The 19,451-nt window shown below is 34.1% G+C and overlaps 1 protein-coding gene across 1 annotated transcript in view; it reads right to left on the minus strand.

Annotated features, from left to right (window-relative positions):
• sdk2b (sidekick cell adhesion molecule 2b) overlaps positions 1-19,451 on the minus strand; it is a 153,161-nt gene that overhangs the window by 38,601 nt on the left and 95,109 nt on the right. The window contains 8 exon segments of the mRNA XM_056469338.1: positions 2,723-2,909; positions 4,451-4,566; positions 4,674-4,775; positions 6,530-6,586; positions 8,060-8,195; positions 11,889-11,959; positions 14,393-14,496; positions 15,184-15,385. Of these exon segments, the coding sequence (XP_056325313.1) occupies positions 2,723-2,909; positions 4,451-4,566; positions 4,674-4,775; positions 6,530-6,586; positions 8,060-8,195; positions 11,889-11,959; positions 14,393-14,496; positions 15,184-15,385 (975 nt within the window).

A 19,451-nucleotide genomic window follows, 5' to 3' on the forward strand; every position in this document is an offset into this window, starting at 1 on the left:
TGATCTACATGTTAAGTCTATGCAAATATGCGATAGACATCTATCTGCATTCTTCACGCAAATGAGGTGGTGCTAATGATGCGATTTGAGATAATGACATGGTGCAAATTGAGCATTTTGGGTGTTTGATGCATGTAACGGTTGATTTGCACAATTCGCTCAAGTTCAAAAGTCTGAACTTTTATACGCGAATAAAATAAATTTCTTGCATGAATGAAGCAAGTAAACTCAAATTGTTCAAGCATCTTATTATGCACAAATAGAGCAATTTACTCGCGCAAGACGCCACATAAAGGTTATAGGATTGGATTCTCTTGAAAATTTGGGGAGAACTGCCCCTTTAAATACTCGTTTACTCGTTTAAATACAGTTAGTTTAAATACTGGTTTAAATCATTGACCCATGATTATTTTTTATTGATTCTTTAAACACACATGCACGCATGCACGCACGCACGCACGCACGCACGCACGCACGCACGCACGCACGCACGCACGCACGCACGCACGCACGCACGCACGCACGCACGCACACACACACACACACACACACACACACACACACACACACACACATTGATATCATAATTAACTCTGATTGGAATGTTGTTCAAAGATCATAGATGTTAACCCAGGAACATGTCCTACTTGTTGAAATCAGGTTGGAGGATAAATACAACACACACCTTCCAGATAGCATCTTAACCTTTGTCTAAGTTTCCATTTTTTTTAATTGCAAAATATAAAATCTAAAGTAAGCATACTATCTGCTTCAAAATAACCTTTTTTTTTTTTTTCTCTGTCCTATTATATTCCCCTCAAAAATTCTTTTAGCAAAGAGACTGACATCCAAAAGCTCACACATTACAAAACAGCCCGGAACTGGTTTTTCTTTTTGACACTGGAGCTCAACACAGTCAACTTTATAATATCAGATGACAAAAAACAGCCACTTTTATGGCAGTCAAATGAAAAGCACATTTCTCCAAGACTCCAGGGGAAACATCCCCTCAAAAAGAGAGAACAATCTAGAGACTGTGTCCCACAGACGCTCTCTGCGCCAAGAGCCAACTCAAAAGCACGCTGACTGAAAACCACAAGACTGAAAAAGGCTGAAATAACTCGGCTTCATCAGACCGAACTCTATACACATAAATAAATGCAGATAGCAGATTTGCTGATTAGAAGCAGAGGATAATTTGTTGGGTTTTGATATTTCTTGGCCAGACGTCAGCAGCAGTTCACATTCCACAAGGTCTTGGGCACATAAATAATTAAATCATTTGAAATAGTTTCCATCATTTTACAAATTCCTGATGGACTGCTCATGTAAATGAAGTACAGTCAGCTTTAAAGGGGTAGTGCATCCAAAAAATATTTATATTTACTGTTGATTTACTCTCAGGAAATACAAGATGTACAGTCAGTTTTTTTTTTAATTCAGTAGAACATAAATAAAATATATTTTAGCTGAAACTGTGATCCTTGGTGATTAATTTAAGTCTATTGCAACCATTTATTAGAGAGTCCAAAAACATATTTAATATTAATAATTTAAATTTTACCAGTGATGATACATTGAGATCTTATGAAGCAAATGATCAATCAGTTCAGGAAACTGAAATTATTTACATCGTTAGCTTTAATCAACAGCTTCAGCAAACAGGAATTGAGGTACAGACTTGTTATTTACAACATTATTTTAAAAAATCAATACTCATGTTCTTGCATAGACTGAATCATACATTCATTCATTCATTTCCTTTTCGGCTAAGTCCCTTTATTAATCAGGGATCACCACAGCGGAATGAACCGCCAACTTATCCAGCATATGTTTTACGCAGCGGATGCCCTTCCAGCTGCAACTGGGGAACATCCATACACTCTCATTCACATACATACAACACGGACAATTTAGCTTACCCAATTCACCCATAGCGCAGGTCTTTGGACTTGTGGGGGAAACCAGAGCACCCAGAGCAAACCCACGTGAACACGGGGAGAACATGCAAACTCCACACAGAAAAGCCTACTGACCCAACCGATGCTCGAACCACAACCTTCTTGCTGTAAGGCGACAGCGCTCACTGTTTTGCTAAATAAAATCTTAAAGGGATAGTTCACACAATTTTTTTATTGTCATAATCTACTCACTCTTTACTTGTTCTAAACCTGTGTGACTTACAGAATACAATATTTTGAAAAATTATGAAAACCTGTAACCATTAACCTCCATAGTATTTGTTTTTTCAACTACAGAAGTCAATGGTTACAGGTTTTTGGCATTCTTCAATATATCTTGATATGTGTTAGTAAAAGGGGTGAACTATCACTTTAATATTAGTATTATATTAATATTATATTAATATTAGTATTGCCAGAGCCATGGCTATTGATTTTACTTTGCCTATATAAATTATTATTTTTTGTATATGCTTGTATTATTTATTTATTATATTAAAAAATATTTGTAACAAAAAAAGTAAATAAATAAAGTAATTGTGTGAGTAAATAAATAGCAAATTTTAAAACCAATCATTTGTTTATAATCGGTTATAATTGGTTTATAACTGGTAAACTAATCCTAAAAGTAAAAAAGTAAAATGATTAGTATCTTGTGCCAGTTTTCCTTGTGGTCTTCTGGTAATTGGTCTATTATATGCTTATCAAGTGACCCGGATCAACAGTTTTTCTTTATTATTGTGGCCTTAAAGTTTCCTCACCGGCTTGTTGTGTTCTTCCTCTGGTCGGAGGGCTGCGTGGCCCATCACCAGCGGCATTGAAAGCAGCAACACTGATCATGTAGGTGGTGTAGCCTGTTAGATTCTTCAGCTTCACCCCTCCTTCTGGCAGGAAGAGAGTTCGCAGTTTCTCTGTCTCGTTTTTCCGCTGATATTCCCAAAAGAAAATCTGCAAGAACACAATAGGTCACACTCATTTTATTGTTCAGGATGTATGTTGCTTCATCTTCTGGTGCTTTTTCATTTTCCATGCCTCTTCATTTATATTTGCAAGCAGGAATTGTATTACTTTGCAATGTCTTGAGGCCATAACATTTTGTAATCTAAAAAACATCTATATATTAAACAATTATGAATTAATACAAGATCATAAAATGATCTAAATGAAGAGGCTAAAACTGAACTTGAACCTTTATTGTTTGAAAATTTTATTTATTTATTTATTTATTTATTTATTTATTTATTTATTTATTTATTTATTTATTTTATTACAATTAAATAATAATAATAATAATAATAATAATAATAATAATAATAATAATAATAATAATAATAATTATTATTATTATTATTATTATTATTATTATTACTTGCTATATGATATACTATTTGTTATTTTCATCAAATTAAATTATATATATACAGTTGAAGTCAGAATTATTATCCCCCTTTGAATTTTTTTAAGGTCAAAATTATTAACCCCTTTAAGCTGTATATTTTTTGGACAGTCTACAGAACAAACCATAATATTACAATAACTTGCCTAATTACCCTAACCTGCCTAGTTAACCTAATTAACCTAGTTACGCCTTTAAATGTCACTTTAAGCCATATAGAAGTGTCTTAAAAAATATCTAGTAAAATATTATGTACTGTCATAATGTCAAAGATAAAATAAATCAGTTATTAGAAATGAGTTATTAAAATTATTATGTTTAGAAATGTGTTTAAAAAAAACTTCTCTCCATTAAACAGAAATTGGGGAAAAATAATCTCTCTCTCTCTCTCTCTCTCTCTCTCTCTCTCTCTCTCTATATATATATATATATATATGTATATATATACAGATGAAATATACACTGATATAATTAGAAATTTCTTTGACAATAAACATTTATTTTGATCTGTATGCTGAGAAACAGGTAAAAGGAGTGGTTTGATTGATAGTGGTAAAGCATAAAATAGTGCTGTCACAATTATTCGTGATTAATTGCATCCAAGATAAAAGTTTTTTATTTATATAATATACATGTGTGTACTCTATATATTTATGTATATATGTATAAATACACACACATACTGTACATAAAATACGAAAATATACAAATAAATTTGCTTACATATATTTTTATGTAATTTGTATTGCATAGAATTATTTATAAATATATAAATAAACACATATGTTATGGAATATAGTCATGCATATTTTTAATATACACTGTATATTGTGATTAACTGTTTGACAGAACTAGCATATATACATACATTATATATATATATATATATATATATATATATATATATATATATATATATATATATATATATATATATATATAATTACTGAACCTTATTATTCATTCACTCATTGTGTGTGTGTGTAAAAACACATGAGCCATTTAGGGTCAACATTTGAACCTCATTTAGAAAATACCCATGAGAGTCACACTAAAAGTATTTTCCACACAGCAAGAGTCATCATATTCTGACCTTATAGCCCTGAATATCTCCATTCTGAGTCTCCAGTGGAGGCGGGTCCCACGTCACATCAAACTGTGTCGCAGTTGCTGATTGGATGATCACATTTTGAGGCGGGGCAGTGGGAACTGTGAGAGAACATACAGGACATGAAGTTTTATTCCTTTTCATTTATTTAATGTATGAGATAAGTAAGAACTTTTCGATTAAAATGAAAAGAAAAGAAAAGTTTCACCTGCTTCACCAACAAAGACTTCCTGTGGTGAGCTGGTTGGCCCTTCACCCACAGCATTATACACGCTCATTCGGATTTCATAGCGCTTGTGCTTCAAAAGATCTGGAAAATTACAGTTTTTAATACATTATTGGAAAGTTTTTTATTTCAAAACTCACAACTCAATCATTTTTGTTTTTGAGGGATTTTTCAGAAAATCACATTTGAGAAATCAAAAATCCAATCTTCTGACATAAGGTCACAAACTATGAAAATCTCCTCTAAATTTCAGAACTCAAAAATTAGATATGAGTCTAAAACAGTATTTATTTTAGTATTATGTACTTCCAACTGGAACAAAATAGGAATAGGAGGAATAGGAGGTGGGTCTTTTTTCATTTTTCCCTCATAGCAAACTAGGTGTGCTTAAGAATATTATGTCTGAAGCTGTCAAAGTGACATCAATAGAGGACTGCCATTTCATATGCAGAAACAAATGCTTAGAATTTGATTGAAGATTTTCAAAACATATATATTTTTTTACATTGGATTAACTCGCATGGATTAATTGTTAACCTAAAGAACAACGTGCCCTTGCAAAATAAACAATGTACATTTTGATTTCACATAGATTTTACAAGGCACCTATCATGGAAAGTCAACTTTTGCAAGCGTTTTTTTCCATTCACCGATATTGATTGACAGGCACATGTCTGACTATTAACGCGTGTACACAAGACAGGATTTGCAAAGAAACTGGGATCAAAAGATCAGTTCCAACTCTCTGTGATTTAAATGCACCTCAAGAAGCAGTAAGTGCTACATATTATAGCATTTTGAACTATACTTTTTGAGCTACGTAATTAATAAGTGCTGGAATCAGCACAGTTGCATAGCGTACACAACTATAAACAAGGACGCTTCAATCACACAACAGGAGTCCTGCTTTGTGAACGTTATATCAGGTTTATTTTGTGGAGTAAATTAGCTACTATGGATCTTTAAACAGCAGAATATTAACTCATTTGGTGGGCATTCTGTCACATTTGCCACGAGTAGATAAACAAAAACAACACAACATGTTAAACGCACGTTAATGTTGCTATGGCATTTGTGTGTGGCTCATTCAGCTTGCTGTGGTATTTGCCTCTGTTTTATCATGTCATTGTCTCATCGAGGTGGTGTGTGTGTCATTTTGATGTGTTTATCCTGACATCCGACCCTGGTTATCCTTCTCTGAAAGCTAAATGTCATAAGAGTGGGCAGGGAGAACCAGCTCATTTTCATTTAAAGGCATAGGCACAAAAAGAGATGCAATTTCCTGTGACCCAAAATTGACATTTTCAACAGGATAAACTAAATGATCTGATGAGTGTTTTAACCTGAAACTTCACAGACTCATTCTGGAGACACAAAACACTTATTTTACATCTTGTAAAAAGGTAAGATTTGAAGCCCTTTAAAATCGCATTAATATAGACTGACTTAAATAAATGGTACCATAATAATAAAAAAAAAATGCAGTTCACGACCCCTTCAAGTTTGACTCAGGCTCTCTCCCAACATTGTCGTCTCCCAGCCAAAATGATGAGTCAGTCTGCTTATCTAAACTCAATATACAGACTGCTCTTCCTCCAGATATCAACAGTGGAGAGAAACCAGAGCCGGCTCTTGAATTCATTACAACTCAAGAGGAGAGCTGAGAACAGGCCGCTGATAGCAGCCAGCCTAAACATCCACACTGCATATTCTCAACTCTTAAGTAAGACTTGACTTGTGTTGCATTAAACACAGTCATATATCAGTTTTATGGATTGGGAAAGAGAAGGAGGGGAGAAAAATGACCAAATTGTGAAAGGAAACAGGAAGTGACTTACTGTCCAGCTCATATTGGGTGAGGGAAGGTTCACTGAGGTTCCTCGTGCTATATGGAGCTATCAGAAAGAAAGAATAATGGGAGTTGGAATTAATAAAAAATAATGTTATTATTGTTAAGCAAAAACAAAGCAGCACATATTTTGATTTGTGCAACAAGTGAGCATTTGTGTAGCACATTTTCAGCTAATTTCAGTTTCACTTAAGAGCAATTCCAGCGTTACGGATGTGACATTTGCAGTAAAATCTCAAAACATAAATTCACATAGAAAGCATGTTCACATTATACTGAAACATCGGTTTATATTCTCCAGAACAACTAACCATAGAGTTTTGAGATCAGAAACATATCAATCTGTAAACATTTTATAACATTTTAAATAAGGAAAATTAACATGCGTTATGGATGTGACCATAAAAGTCTGCGAGTTTGCAGTGTACAACATACTTTTTAGAAATTCCGTGAACTAAACTGCTCAGCCGAATTTAACAATGCTAAAAGGATAGGAGTTGGCTGTCTGTAGAACAAAAATGATTGATTTTATTTTATTTAACATTTTTGCATTTATGAGGAAAAAGCTTGGTTATGGATGTGTCAGATGTAAAAAAGCCATTTGTGTGACTTCGGTAAATCAAATATAAATATTTGAATACATTAACAGAGACATTTTTTGAATATTTTAACTGTACTTTAAAATATAAGCCTACACAAAAAAACTTAGAAAGGGTTTCACTATTTTGGTGAAAACATTTTTTTTTTCATGACATGGTTTACATTGTATGGAATTGCTCTTAAATAAATTTGTTTAGGCTTGATGTTTATAATGAATGCTGTTTATAGTAAATACCACGGTCATTTCTGTTTATTTATACTTTTTTAAATTTCTTTGTCTACTCTGAATACAGTTATACTGTAGGTAAAGGGTTTGTTGGGGAGCGTGGATGTTTAGAATATTCATAAACATTTAATCTTACTTTAATTTTCAACTAAAATCATATTGTATTATTTGGGCAACAATTTTTAAACCAAATTTTACCACATTATTATTTCATTCAGCCATTTTAATAAAAACAAAAAACAAAAAAAACACTATGATGGTCAATGCCAGTGTTAGAGTGATTCCATTGAAATTAACAGATTTATTTTAAAATCTTAAAAAACAAAACTAATCAAAATGTAGATAGTAAAATCGACATATTTAGTTTTAACAAAACAACTTAAATATTGTTCTTGAACACTGTAAGGAATTGTTGTTGACAAGCTAAAATATTAACTAAAGTATGTTACAGATAATTCATGAAGTAAAAATATTAATACATTATATTTAGCTTTCCATATTTTTGTGATCCAAGTTTCCCCGATTTATTTATGCTTTTGAATTGCATTATGAGGCCTTGATCTTTCCTCCAACAACTTTTGATGTTGAAAATAAAAAAAGACTTCTGTTAAAAGTTTATCGACATACAGTCACAAATGTGTGATAAATTGTCATCCGGCAATCTAGCATAAATACTGTATATTTTATACTCACAGGTGAGTTCTGCCCAGCTGGCTGAAGCACTGCTGATGGTGTGAACGCTGAAACTTCGAAGCCGATCATAAAGCAACTCTCGATATCGGATTCGAAAGCCAAGCAGGATTCCGTTAATCTTCTCCTCAGGAGGGGGCTGAAGACAACAGGACAGACATTAAAGAGCAGCATACCTGTGCCAAAAGCAATTGCACCCCTTCTTTTCTCAGTTCTCCTTTTTATTACAGAGTGCACAAGTCAGGTTCATTAAATTTCTCCACAGGGATATTGAATTTTAACAGTAACTGATAAACCTTTAAAGGTAGACCTGCTGTGAGCTCCGATGTTGTTAACAGATTGTTTGAGCTTTTATTGAACTCATTTGTTCACATTAATTCATTTTTTTTAACACTCATGTTTAGTAGCAGAATTCATGAAGAAAAATCTACATTACCCATAAGGCTGCAAAAAACTACACCAATAAGATTTGCAGTGAGCAAATCGAATCTAAATACATTCTATTTTAGTTTATCCAACATGATGTATGCATGTGTGTATATAGTTGAAGGTAAATTTATTAGCCCTCTTTTAAAAAATGTATTCTTTTTCAAATATCTTTGAAACATAAGTCATGTTTAAACGAGCAAAGAAATTTTCACAGTATTTCCTATAATGTTTTTTTATTTATTTATTTTTTATGGACAGTCTTATTTCTTGTAGCTTAGCTGAAATAAAAGCAGTTTTATATTTTTTTAAAGAATAATTATGTTTTATGACTGGCTACAAAACAAACCACAGTTATCCAATTACTAGGGTTTTCCGCAGGTTTCATCAAGTCAAATTTAGGACTTTTTAAGATCATTATGGATGAAATTATGGACTTATACAGGGCTAGACACTAAGGATTTTTCTAAAGGTGTGGTTGTTAATAAATATTATGTCTGCTCCCCCTTACCTCTGTAAATGGTTTTTGTAAAATGGAAGATCATGTAAAGCAAAATGTTTCTCTTTTATTATCATAAGGAATTGTGTAATTATTTTTAGTTTGCTTTCCCTGAGTAGAGAATTGAATTTGGACAATTTGCTGTAAAAATGTCTAATAGATGTAGTGCATGGTATCTCTTTGCAATAAAAAACTTTAATATATATCAGGGCTTAATTTGTGCTGTAACAAGCTGGATTCAGCCCCTCTGAAATCTGATCCGTCACCTGATTTTACCGATCCCCCACCTCACACGCACACCCATATACATTGTTGGTAATTGGATGGATGTTGTACTGATTGGAACGTACAACACAATATTTCAGTGAACTTTGTATTTTTACTTTTCAAGACCTAAAATTTGTCTTTTTTAAGACCCCTCAGACACTCTGAATAACTTGGCTAATTAACATAACTTGGCTAGTTTATCTAATAACCTAGTTAAGCCTTTAAATTGCACTTTAATACTACCTTGCAAAATAACTAGTAACATTTACACTACCTGAAAAAAGTCTTGTCGTCAATCCCAGTTGTAAGAGCAACAAATAATAACTTGACTTCTAGTTGATCATTTGGAAAAGTGGCAGAAAGTAAATTCTTCTGATGAATCATCTGTTGAACTGCATCCCAATCATCACAAATACTGCAGAAGACCTATTGGAACCCGCATGGACCCAAGATTCTCACACAATTAGTCAAGTTTGGTGAAGGAAAAAGCATGGTTTGGGGGTACTATTAGTCTTGGGGCGTGCAAGAGATCTGAGGTATCAAAACATTTGTGCTGCCCATTACATTACAGACCACAGGAGAGGGCAAATTCTTCAGCAGGATATGCTCCTTCTCATACTTCAGCCTCCACATCAAAGTTCCTGAAAGCAAAGAAGGTCTAGGTGCTCTAGCATTGGACAGCCCAGTCACCAGACATGAACATTATTGAGCATGTCTGGGGTAAAATAGAGGAAACATATTGAAGAATAATCCAAAGAATCTTGATGAATTCTGGGAGTCCTGCAAGAATGCTGTCTTTGTCATTCCTTTGTCATTTTGTCACGCTGCGGCCAGGATTTTGACCAAAACCAGAAAATCAGAGCACATCACACCTGTCCTCAGGTCTTTACTCTGGCTCCTAGTTACATTCAGAAAAGATTTTAAAGTATTACTACTTGTCTATAAATCACTAAATGGCCTAGGACCTCAATATATTTCAGGATCACATAAACTAAAAATTCCAAGAGTTCAGTCAAAGCAGGGTCAATCAGCTTTCAGCTGCTACGCCCCTTACTGCTGGAATCAGCTTCCAGAAATGATCAGATGTGTTCCAACATATTCAAATCGAGACTGAAAACACATCTGTTTAGCTGTGCCTTTACTGAATGAGCACTGTGCTACGTCCCACAGATCGCACTATTATGCTTTTCTCTTCTTTTTCAACGTTTTAACACATTTTTATTTGTTTTTATATTATTTGTTTTATTTTTATTAAACTTGTCTCTTTTATTCCTGTTTATGTAAAGTACTTTGAATTGCCACTGTGCATGAAATGTGCTATATTAATAAACTTGCCTTGCCTAATTAAAAAATTAAAGATGAAGGTATGATCATATTTTAATAAGCTTGTGCTTCATCCCGCTCCATTTTCAACCATGTTGAAATACATTTTTTGTTAAAGATATTTTATGTATAATATTTATTTTTGAGGCGACTTAGTGGCGCAGTAGGTAGTGCTGTTGCCTCACAGCAAGAAGGTGGCCGGTTCAAGCCTCGGCTGGGTCGGTTTGCCGTTTCTGTGTGGAGTTTGCATGTTCTTCCTGTGTTCGCGTGGGTTTCCTCCGGGTGCTCAGGTTTTCCCCACAGTCCAAAGACATGTGGTACAGGTGAATTGGGTAGGTTAAATTGTCCGTAGATTATGAGTGTGGGTGAGTGTGTATGGATGTTTCCCAGAGATGGGTTGTGGCTGGAAGGGCATTCGCTGCATTAAACATGTGCTGGATAAGTTGGCGGTTCATTCCGCTGTGGCAACCCCAAATCAAAACTTGGATAGGCGACAAGACTTTTGTCAGGTAGTGTGTCATCTCAAGGACAAAGTAAAAATTATTTACCAGAAATTTGTCAAAAAAACTATTATTATTATGATTATCTCTCCATTAAATATCTCATGGAAAAAAAATCAGATCGGAAAAATACTTTTGAACTCGTATCTACTTGGTTTGGTTCGTTTATTTTTATATTTTTGTTTTTTAAATCCGTATGGGAAAAATTAATGGGAAAACAATTCCAGAACTGCCAAAACAAAGTAAGTGGGCACTTATGGAAAAAATGGACTGGACTGAAGCAGTTTCAACTTACTAAAACTCCTTCTATGTTAAGCTGCTTTGACACAATCTACATTGTAAAAGTGTTATAGACATAAAGATAAATTAATGCACAAAAAATAGACCAATTCAAAGCTTTTTCTGGGGTTCAATTCAACAAGCTTTACAACACCTTTGTGACTACATGTGATTGAAACTCGTGTAAACACATGTACGTTGCTAATAGCCTCAGGATAAATCAAAGTATAAACCAGACTTTTCCAAAAGTTTAAACTAAACAATCCCCTTTATTATATGAGAACCCCCCTGTAATAAAGCATGAATGAACTGGTTCAGAGGGAGGAACCAGTTCACTCACCTTTTGGATAAAGACATGAACCAGACGCCTTGCGGTTTTAAAAACAAGCCCTCTTTGAAAACTTAATTCTACGGTGACTCTGAGAATACGGCTTTAAGATGTCCTCTTGCTCTGTTATTACAATCCGTTGATGGAAAAGCACGACTGCTGCGGCTCTGCAATATCAAGCATGGTGGAAATTCCTTCCTCCTTACTTACCTGCCAGCAAATCAGCACCGAGGTCGTGGTGTGCGGCGTGACGGTGAGAATCGTAGGAGATTCGTCTGGAGCTGGGGAGAGAGCGAGAGAAACAATTAAACGGTGTCTTTGTACCTGGCATCCAATGTTTTATGCTACATAAACATCGCATAGCTTAACATGCCAAGTTGCTCTCAAAGCCTGATTTGTTGCATTGGGTTTCAAACAAGCATTATGTGGCGTCTCACTTCAGTAGAGTTGCTTAGACGTAATTTAGTTTCACGGCAACCAGAGATACTGCATTACCTCACTCAGTCTACTGCCTCCAGCAATGACATCATCACTGGTGCACAATGACATCACCTGACAATAAAACTTGGCTGCTATTATGGCTAGCATCTGTGTGCTGCATAATGGTCGATTCATGAGATCCAGAATGACTTGACTGTATATTTTCAGATGACAATGGAGCCACAGAGTGAATAATACAATGTTTACAGGGATAGTTCACCCAAAATTAAATATTCTGCCATTATTTATTTACCCGTCAAATTAAAGTGTGTTTTAGTGTTCAGCAGAATAAGAAACAATGAATATGATAGAAACCTGTAACTTCCATGGTACAGATTACTTCCTGTAACTTCCATTGACTTCTATAGTATTTTTTTATATACTGTGTTGATATAAATATAGTGTGTTAAATATAGTGATAGTCCACACAAAAAGTCACATTTCTATTATTATTTAATCACCCTTTACCTGTTCCAAACCAGTTTGGGATTTTATATTCTGTTGAACACAACATAAGAAATATTGAAGGATGCTGGAAACCTGTAACCATTGATGTCCATAGTATTTTGTTTTCCTACACAGCAAATTAATATTTTCTTATGTAGAGTTTTTGCCTTGTTTCTAGTCCAAATATCTAAACATTCTTAAATTGAGAAAAATTTTTAAGACAAGCACAAAACAGTGTCTTGTTTTTAGAAGTAATAAGTCAAAAGGATGTGAGTTTTCCCTTAAAACAAGACAAATAATCTGCCAGTAAGGTAAGCAAAATGATCTTGTTTTTGCTTTGCAACTAGATTAATTTAAAAGTATTACATTTTATTTTATAAAGCGCCTCTAAAAGAAGTATAAAAGAAGTAAAATATACATCCAACAAGAATATATGTATTAAAGACTAAACAAAACACAAAGCTACTGAAATAAAAATAAAGAAATTTTTTTAAATATAAAAAAAAAAATCCAAATAAAAACTACCCTGAAAAAGAACATTTTAAGTGATGATTTTAAAAAAACTTACAGCATTGAAATATTATTTTGCTTGTTTTAATGGAATAATCACTTATAATCATTATTTTTGAAAACAAGACACACACACACACACACACACACACACACACACACACACACACACACACACACACACACACACACACACACACACACACACGTATTTGCAGTATACTATGGAAATCAATGGTTCAGGTTTCTAACATTCTTCAAAATATCTTCTTTTCTGTTTAACCGAACTAAAATCTTAATATGATGCAGAACAAGGAAAGAGTGAGTAAAATAAAAGAATTTTACTTTGTGGGTCAACTATCCTGTTAATGGTTAAGTAAGATATTGTATTCTTATATGTATATATATATATATATAAAATTTATAATATAATATATAATATATATAATTTTTTTTTTTACAAGAAGTTGTAACATCATGTTATTACTTTATATGTAAAGGAACAAAAAAAAACAAAGGAAAGGGGGAAAAATGGAGAAAAAAAGGGGGGTTTGAGGTGTTTCTACTGAGTTCTACTGCAATTCAGTAAAATCAATCTATGTGCCAAAAGATTAATAAATCTGATCACTGTATCTTGATTTTTAGACAGTACGATGTCATCGCTGACACCAAAAATAGCTAAAATAGACTCAGGACATATTTGTTTTCCCACAGCTTCTGATATTAACTAAAAACTGAAATCCAATAATTAACAAGTTTAATACAACTCCAACATGTGTCCGAGCGATGCTGAGGTTTGACTGTATCTATCACACAGTGGGTCTACAGAGGGAAACATCTTAGAGAGCTTTAATTTAGTGGAGTCGCTGTAGGATCTTAAACTGTATTAAACCATGCCTGATACACACAGAACTAGAATGAACTTGTTCTTGTGCTTCCTCCCATTGCCAGTTTTCAATTTCTGCTCCAAGATTCTCTTCCCATGCAATTTTGAGATGCTCTAATGTAGCAGCAAGCAGGGTAGTGCAGACGTTAGTTACAATAACAAAACATCACATTCTAAAACTGTGACATTATGTAGAAACAATGTTTCTACTTGGGAGGTTGGTGGCTCAATAGGAAATGATGTGAAATATATATTTTCATCATGAAATATATAAAGTAAAGTTGCATGAGCATTTGATGAGCCCTTTAAATACCCAGTGGACACACATTCCATAATGAAACATCGTTAAAAAGTACAACGAGATTTGGAGGGAACAGGAGAAAGTTCTGACCGTCCTGTAGTGTTGTGATGGCTTCACTCTCTTGACTGTAGTCACTGTCTCCAATATCGTTAGTGGCCTTCACTCTGAACTGATACGAGGTGAAAGGCTTCAGTCTGAAAAAAAAAAAACACCAGCTGAAGCTTAGAAAATGCTTTGCATAACTAACAGAGAAATGTCACTGTTACTCTAAATGTAAAATATTTATGTTGCTTTAACTTATTTTAATAAGTTAATAAGGTTTCAACAACTGTTTTTAAGCTATACAAAGTTTAACTTAATATTCTTAGTCAGTTTGATTGATGTAAGTTGAGATGACTAGAAAAGTTCATTTGATTCAACAAATTGATTTAAGGTAGCAAAGAATTTTTTTACAGAATGAATGAGACCTAAGGCGATGCGGTGACACAGTAGGTAGTGCTGTCGCCTCACAGCAAGAAGGTCGCTGGTTCGAGCCTTGGTTGGGTCAGTTGGCGTTTCTGTGTGGAGTTTGCATGTTCTCCCTGTGTTTGCGTGGGTTTCCTCCGGGTGCTCCGGTTTCCCCCACAGTCCAAAGACATGTGGTACAGGTGAATTGGGTAGGCTAAATTGTCCGTAGTATATGTGTGTGAATGAGTGTGTATGGATGGGTTGCAGCTGGAAGGGCAGCCGCTGCTTAAAACATGTGCTGGATAAGTTGGCGGTTCATTCTTCTGTGGCGACCCCAGATTAAAAAAGTGACTAAGCAGACAAGAAAATGAATGAATGAATAAATGAGACCTCGTTTGAATCACTCCAAAAGACCTGGTTGATGTCTTTTGTACCTGTCTACAATGTAGGAGCTGGACTCGTGGCTGACAGAGGCAGAATGGACCGTCCAGTTCTTCTCGGGCAGCTCGCGAACCTGAACTGTGTAATAACGAATTGGCGATAAACCATCGCTGCCGGGTTCCCATGACAACAGCACACTGCGCGCCTGCACATTCTCCTGAGGGACTGTGGGACGACTGGTGGGCTGAGGCCGAGCTGGAGGTCAAAGGTCAAGCATAAGCACACTTAAAAACACTGACAAAGCAAACAGACTCCTGTCATACATAAAGTTGTGAAGTCCAGATGACTCTTCTTTGGTGAATTAAATAGTTTAATGTGAACTATTTCCATTAGTTCAAACAAACGATTAACTAGCTTTGCAAAACGTCACGCAAATGTCACGTTATTAAAAAATAAACTAAACTAGAACTTAATTTCAAGTGCAACCTTTGAAACTCATTAATTGGCATACTGATGAACCATCTCGAAGGTCGACCCCATTATTTATTGATAAACAGAAACACATTTTCTCCTTATTTGTTACAGGACAATGGCGCCAGTGTGCTCACCACGCCAGCTATAGGTGGAGTGAAGAGACAGTGATAGAGCCAATTCAATGGTACTGACCAGGCTCAGCCCTGCTTAGCTTCAGTGAGTAACCATTCTTGGGCTGCAGGGTGATATGGCTGTGGTACTTCTATATATATATGTGCTATATCTATGAGCATATGCACCTGAAACAACAATGGTGGACTACAGAATGTGTGCAGGGGTTTTATTACAACTCTAAACCTTGCATTTAGTACATTGTTAATCTTTTTATTACAATTTAAACAAATTTTTAATTCACAAGTGTATATTTTTGAAAAGACTCCAACAATGCCTCTAACTGACTATAATTCCTAGCTTTTATCTTTAATAGGCATAAAAATTATATTTTAAATATTTTATTATTTTAATTATCTAACCTTTTTCTCAAATTTTTACAAATATTAATTATTATATATATTTTTTTACAATAGTTTTTTTCCTTAAAATGTAATCTGCATAATGTAACACCCTTTCTGTTTTTTTTTTTTTCTAATGTTTAAAGTTTCAAAGTTATCTTCGGGTGCTTTCACACCTAGACTTTTGTTTTGGAACCTAGGACATTTGCTCAGTTAGAGCGGTTCATTTGGCATATGTGAATCCAGCAATCACGGTCGGATCCATACCAAAACAATCGGTCAGGGATCACCTGAATGAGGTGGTATCGGCTTGATTAAAACAAACTCTGGACCGGATCGATTGTAGTGAGAAAGCAATACAATCCGATCCAGGCTATATTACAGTGTATTATGGTTGTGTAATAGGCATATATACGGCTATATGAAGAGAGAATTATGAGTAGGGCGGGAGGTCATTCCTACCTGTAAATGTGAGTTTCATGTCAAATGCGAAAGTATAAGCATGTTGACTATTAGCGGGAGCTGTTTATCCGTTAGAAAACTTGACCAAACAGCAGTCTTGGTTTATCTGTTATGTTATTTCTCTCTGTAATGTAAAACCTGTAATGCATAAGCCAACTGCTATGTATGAGAAAGTCTTACCTCTGATTTATATCTGGAGACAATGTCTGTAGGTGTCACCATTCAAAATTAAAGCACAGCTTTTCACTTATAATGTCTTATTGCTCATCGTCAAAAATTAAAATAAGGCTGCATGACAGCTGAGCGGGACTCTGATAAATAAACTGTGAAACTCTGACCAATGTGAGGAGAGTTTACTTGCACGTGACTTGTTTTAGCTCTTTTGGTCCGTTTAGAAACTTTGTCGTGTGAAAGCGAACCACACCAAGAAGAAAGTGCAAAATTGCAACAGTTTTAATCCCTTTTTCGGAAGAAAAGAATCGATACACAGGTGTGAAAGCACTATTATATTGGTAACTGTTTTTGAAATCAGTTAATAAAACTTGTGCTGGCGTATGATGTTTCTTTACAAAGTGACATCATCATCCATTGGCCTAGAATGTGTAATACAACATTTTAGTCATTTAAATAGATCCTTATGAACTGAGATCATTTTGACAATTTTGTTGTCTGTCTTTGGTAATGCATTGTTGTCATATTTACCCTCAGCATAGCTTTCAAGTTGTAAAATGACTGTGTATTTTAAATTATGAATAACCTGCAACCTCAAAGACTAGTTGTAAATGATCAACACTGGTTATGCGAGTCTTCATGTAATATTATCCCAACTTCACTGCACACTTATAATTCTTCTGAACACGGTGAACATTTTTAAAAATACATCAGGTTATGGAAAATTTATGACTCTCATATTACATTATATAATAGGTCTTCGTGAGTCAAAAGTTCTGTGCTCTACACTGGATCAGTGAACTGCATAAATAATCCAAGCTCTGATTATGATGCTCTGCAGGAGGAATGTGCCTCCGCTTGGGTGGAAATCAGGAAAACTTCTTCCAGAAGTGTAAAACCACACCAAAGCAGCTCTGGCTAGAAGGGATCAAGATGTTTTGGTCTCAGCCTTAGTGGACCGTAGACGTCTCCGTTCAGAAACATGAACACACACAAATATAGGTATAAGATCATCCAGATATGGGTGGTACATTGATGCCTATCATTGACATTATATTATATTATATTATATTATATTATATTATATTATATTATATTATATTATATTATATTATATTATATTATATTATACATACAGTGCTGTGCAAAAGTTTTAGGTCAACATTAAATCTGTTGTTTTACTGATGGTATAATGGATATACAGTTGAAGTCAGAATTATTAGCCCCCCTGAATTATTTGCCCTCCTGTTTATTTTATTTCCCAATTTTTGTTTAAGGGAGAGAAGATTTTTTTCTCAACACATTTTTAAACAAAATAATTTTAATAACTCATTTCTAGTAACTGATTAATTTTATCTTTGCCATGATGACAGTGAATAATATTTGACTAGATATTTTTCAAGACACTTCTATACAGCTTAAAGTGACATTTAAAGGCTTAACTAGGTTAATTAGGTTAACTAGGCAGGTTAGGGTAATTAGGCAAGTAATTGTATAACGATGGTTTGTTCTGTAGACTATCCAAAAACTATATAGCTTAAAGGGACTAATAATTTTGACCTTAAAATGGTTAATAAAAAATTTAAAACTGCTTTTATTCTAGCCAAAATAAAACAAATAAAACTTTCTCTAGAAAATATTTAAAAAAATGTCCTTGCTCTGTTAAATATTTTAGGAAATATTTAAAAAAGAAAAATTCAAAGGGGGGCTAATAATTCTGACTTCAACTGTATACCCATAAAACAAAACTTTTGTACTTTTGTACTTTTTTTAGTACTTTTTCGAGATTTATCCAGTGTGTACATGTATGGTTTGTTAGGATAGGAGTTAGGTTAGGTTACAGTTTGAATTATTTTGGTTTTATTCTTTAAGATATGTTAAAGACAATGTTGGAAAGGCTGTTTGTCCTGGATTGAGTTGCATTTTTACCAGTGTTGTTAGAAATGTTGTCTGAATTGATGGAATTGTGAATGAACTCTGGAAAGTGTTAAAAGAAGCCTGATATTACACAGCACATTACTTCAGAAAATGTCAGGACAATTAGGACAAAACCGTTGGGGAAGCCACATTAAACATAGACTTTTGCTTGAAGACAAAAAGATATGCTAATTTTTGTGTTTGGTTTTTGCATATATTTCCTACATTATCGGTTTGTTTTTAATAAAGAGAATGATTGATTATATATTGTACCAAAGTCTTAGGCCAACAAAGCTGGGATAGTGCTTAGGAATTTTACACAGTGTATACCTATGCATTTTTTTTTTACTATTTCTTCACTTTTTTGAGAGCTTTTAGTTAAAATGTTTTTTTTTAATAGATTAATTTTTTTTGCAAATATTTGACCCTACTATTTAATATTTAACTTATAATTATTACTTTAACTTTATATTACTGAATTACTGTTAGAAATTAACAGTTGGATGTGCCAAAACTTTCTTCAGTTAAACAAAGAGAAAACTAAAGTCATTGCATTTGGGGACTGAGCTGGTGTTCTCAAGGTGAATGCGTACCTTGGCTCTAAGAGTCAAACACCAAAAAAATAAGGTCAAGAATTTTGGTGTGATTCTGGAGTCAGATCTGAGTTTCAGTAGTCATGTCAAAGCAGTAAGTAAATCAGCATACTATCATCTCAAAAACATTGCAAGAATTAGATGCTTTGTTTCCATTGAAGACTTAGAGAAACTTGTTCATGCTTTTATCAG

Source organism: Danio aesculapii, chromosome 12, assembly GCF_903798145.1.
Source record: "Danio aesculapii chromosome 12, fDanAes4.1, whole genome shotgun sequence".
Classification (NCBI taxonomy): Eukaryota; Metazoa; Chordata; class Actinopteri; order Cypriniformes; family Danionidae; genus Danio; species Danio aesculapii.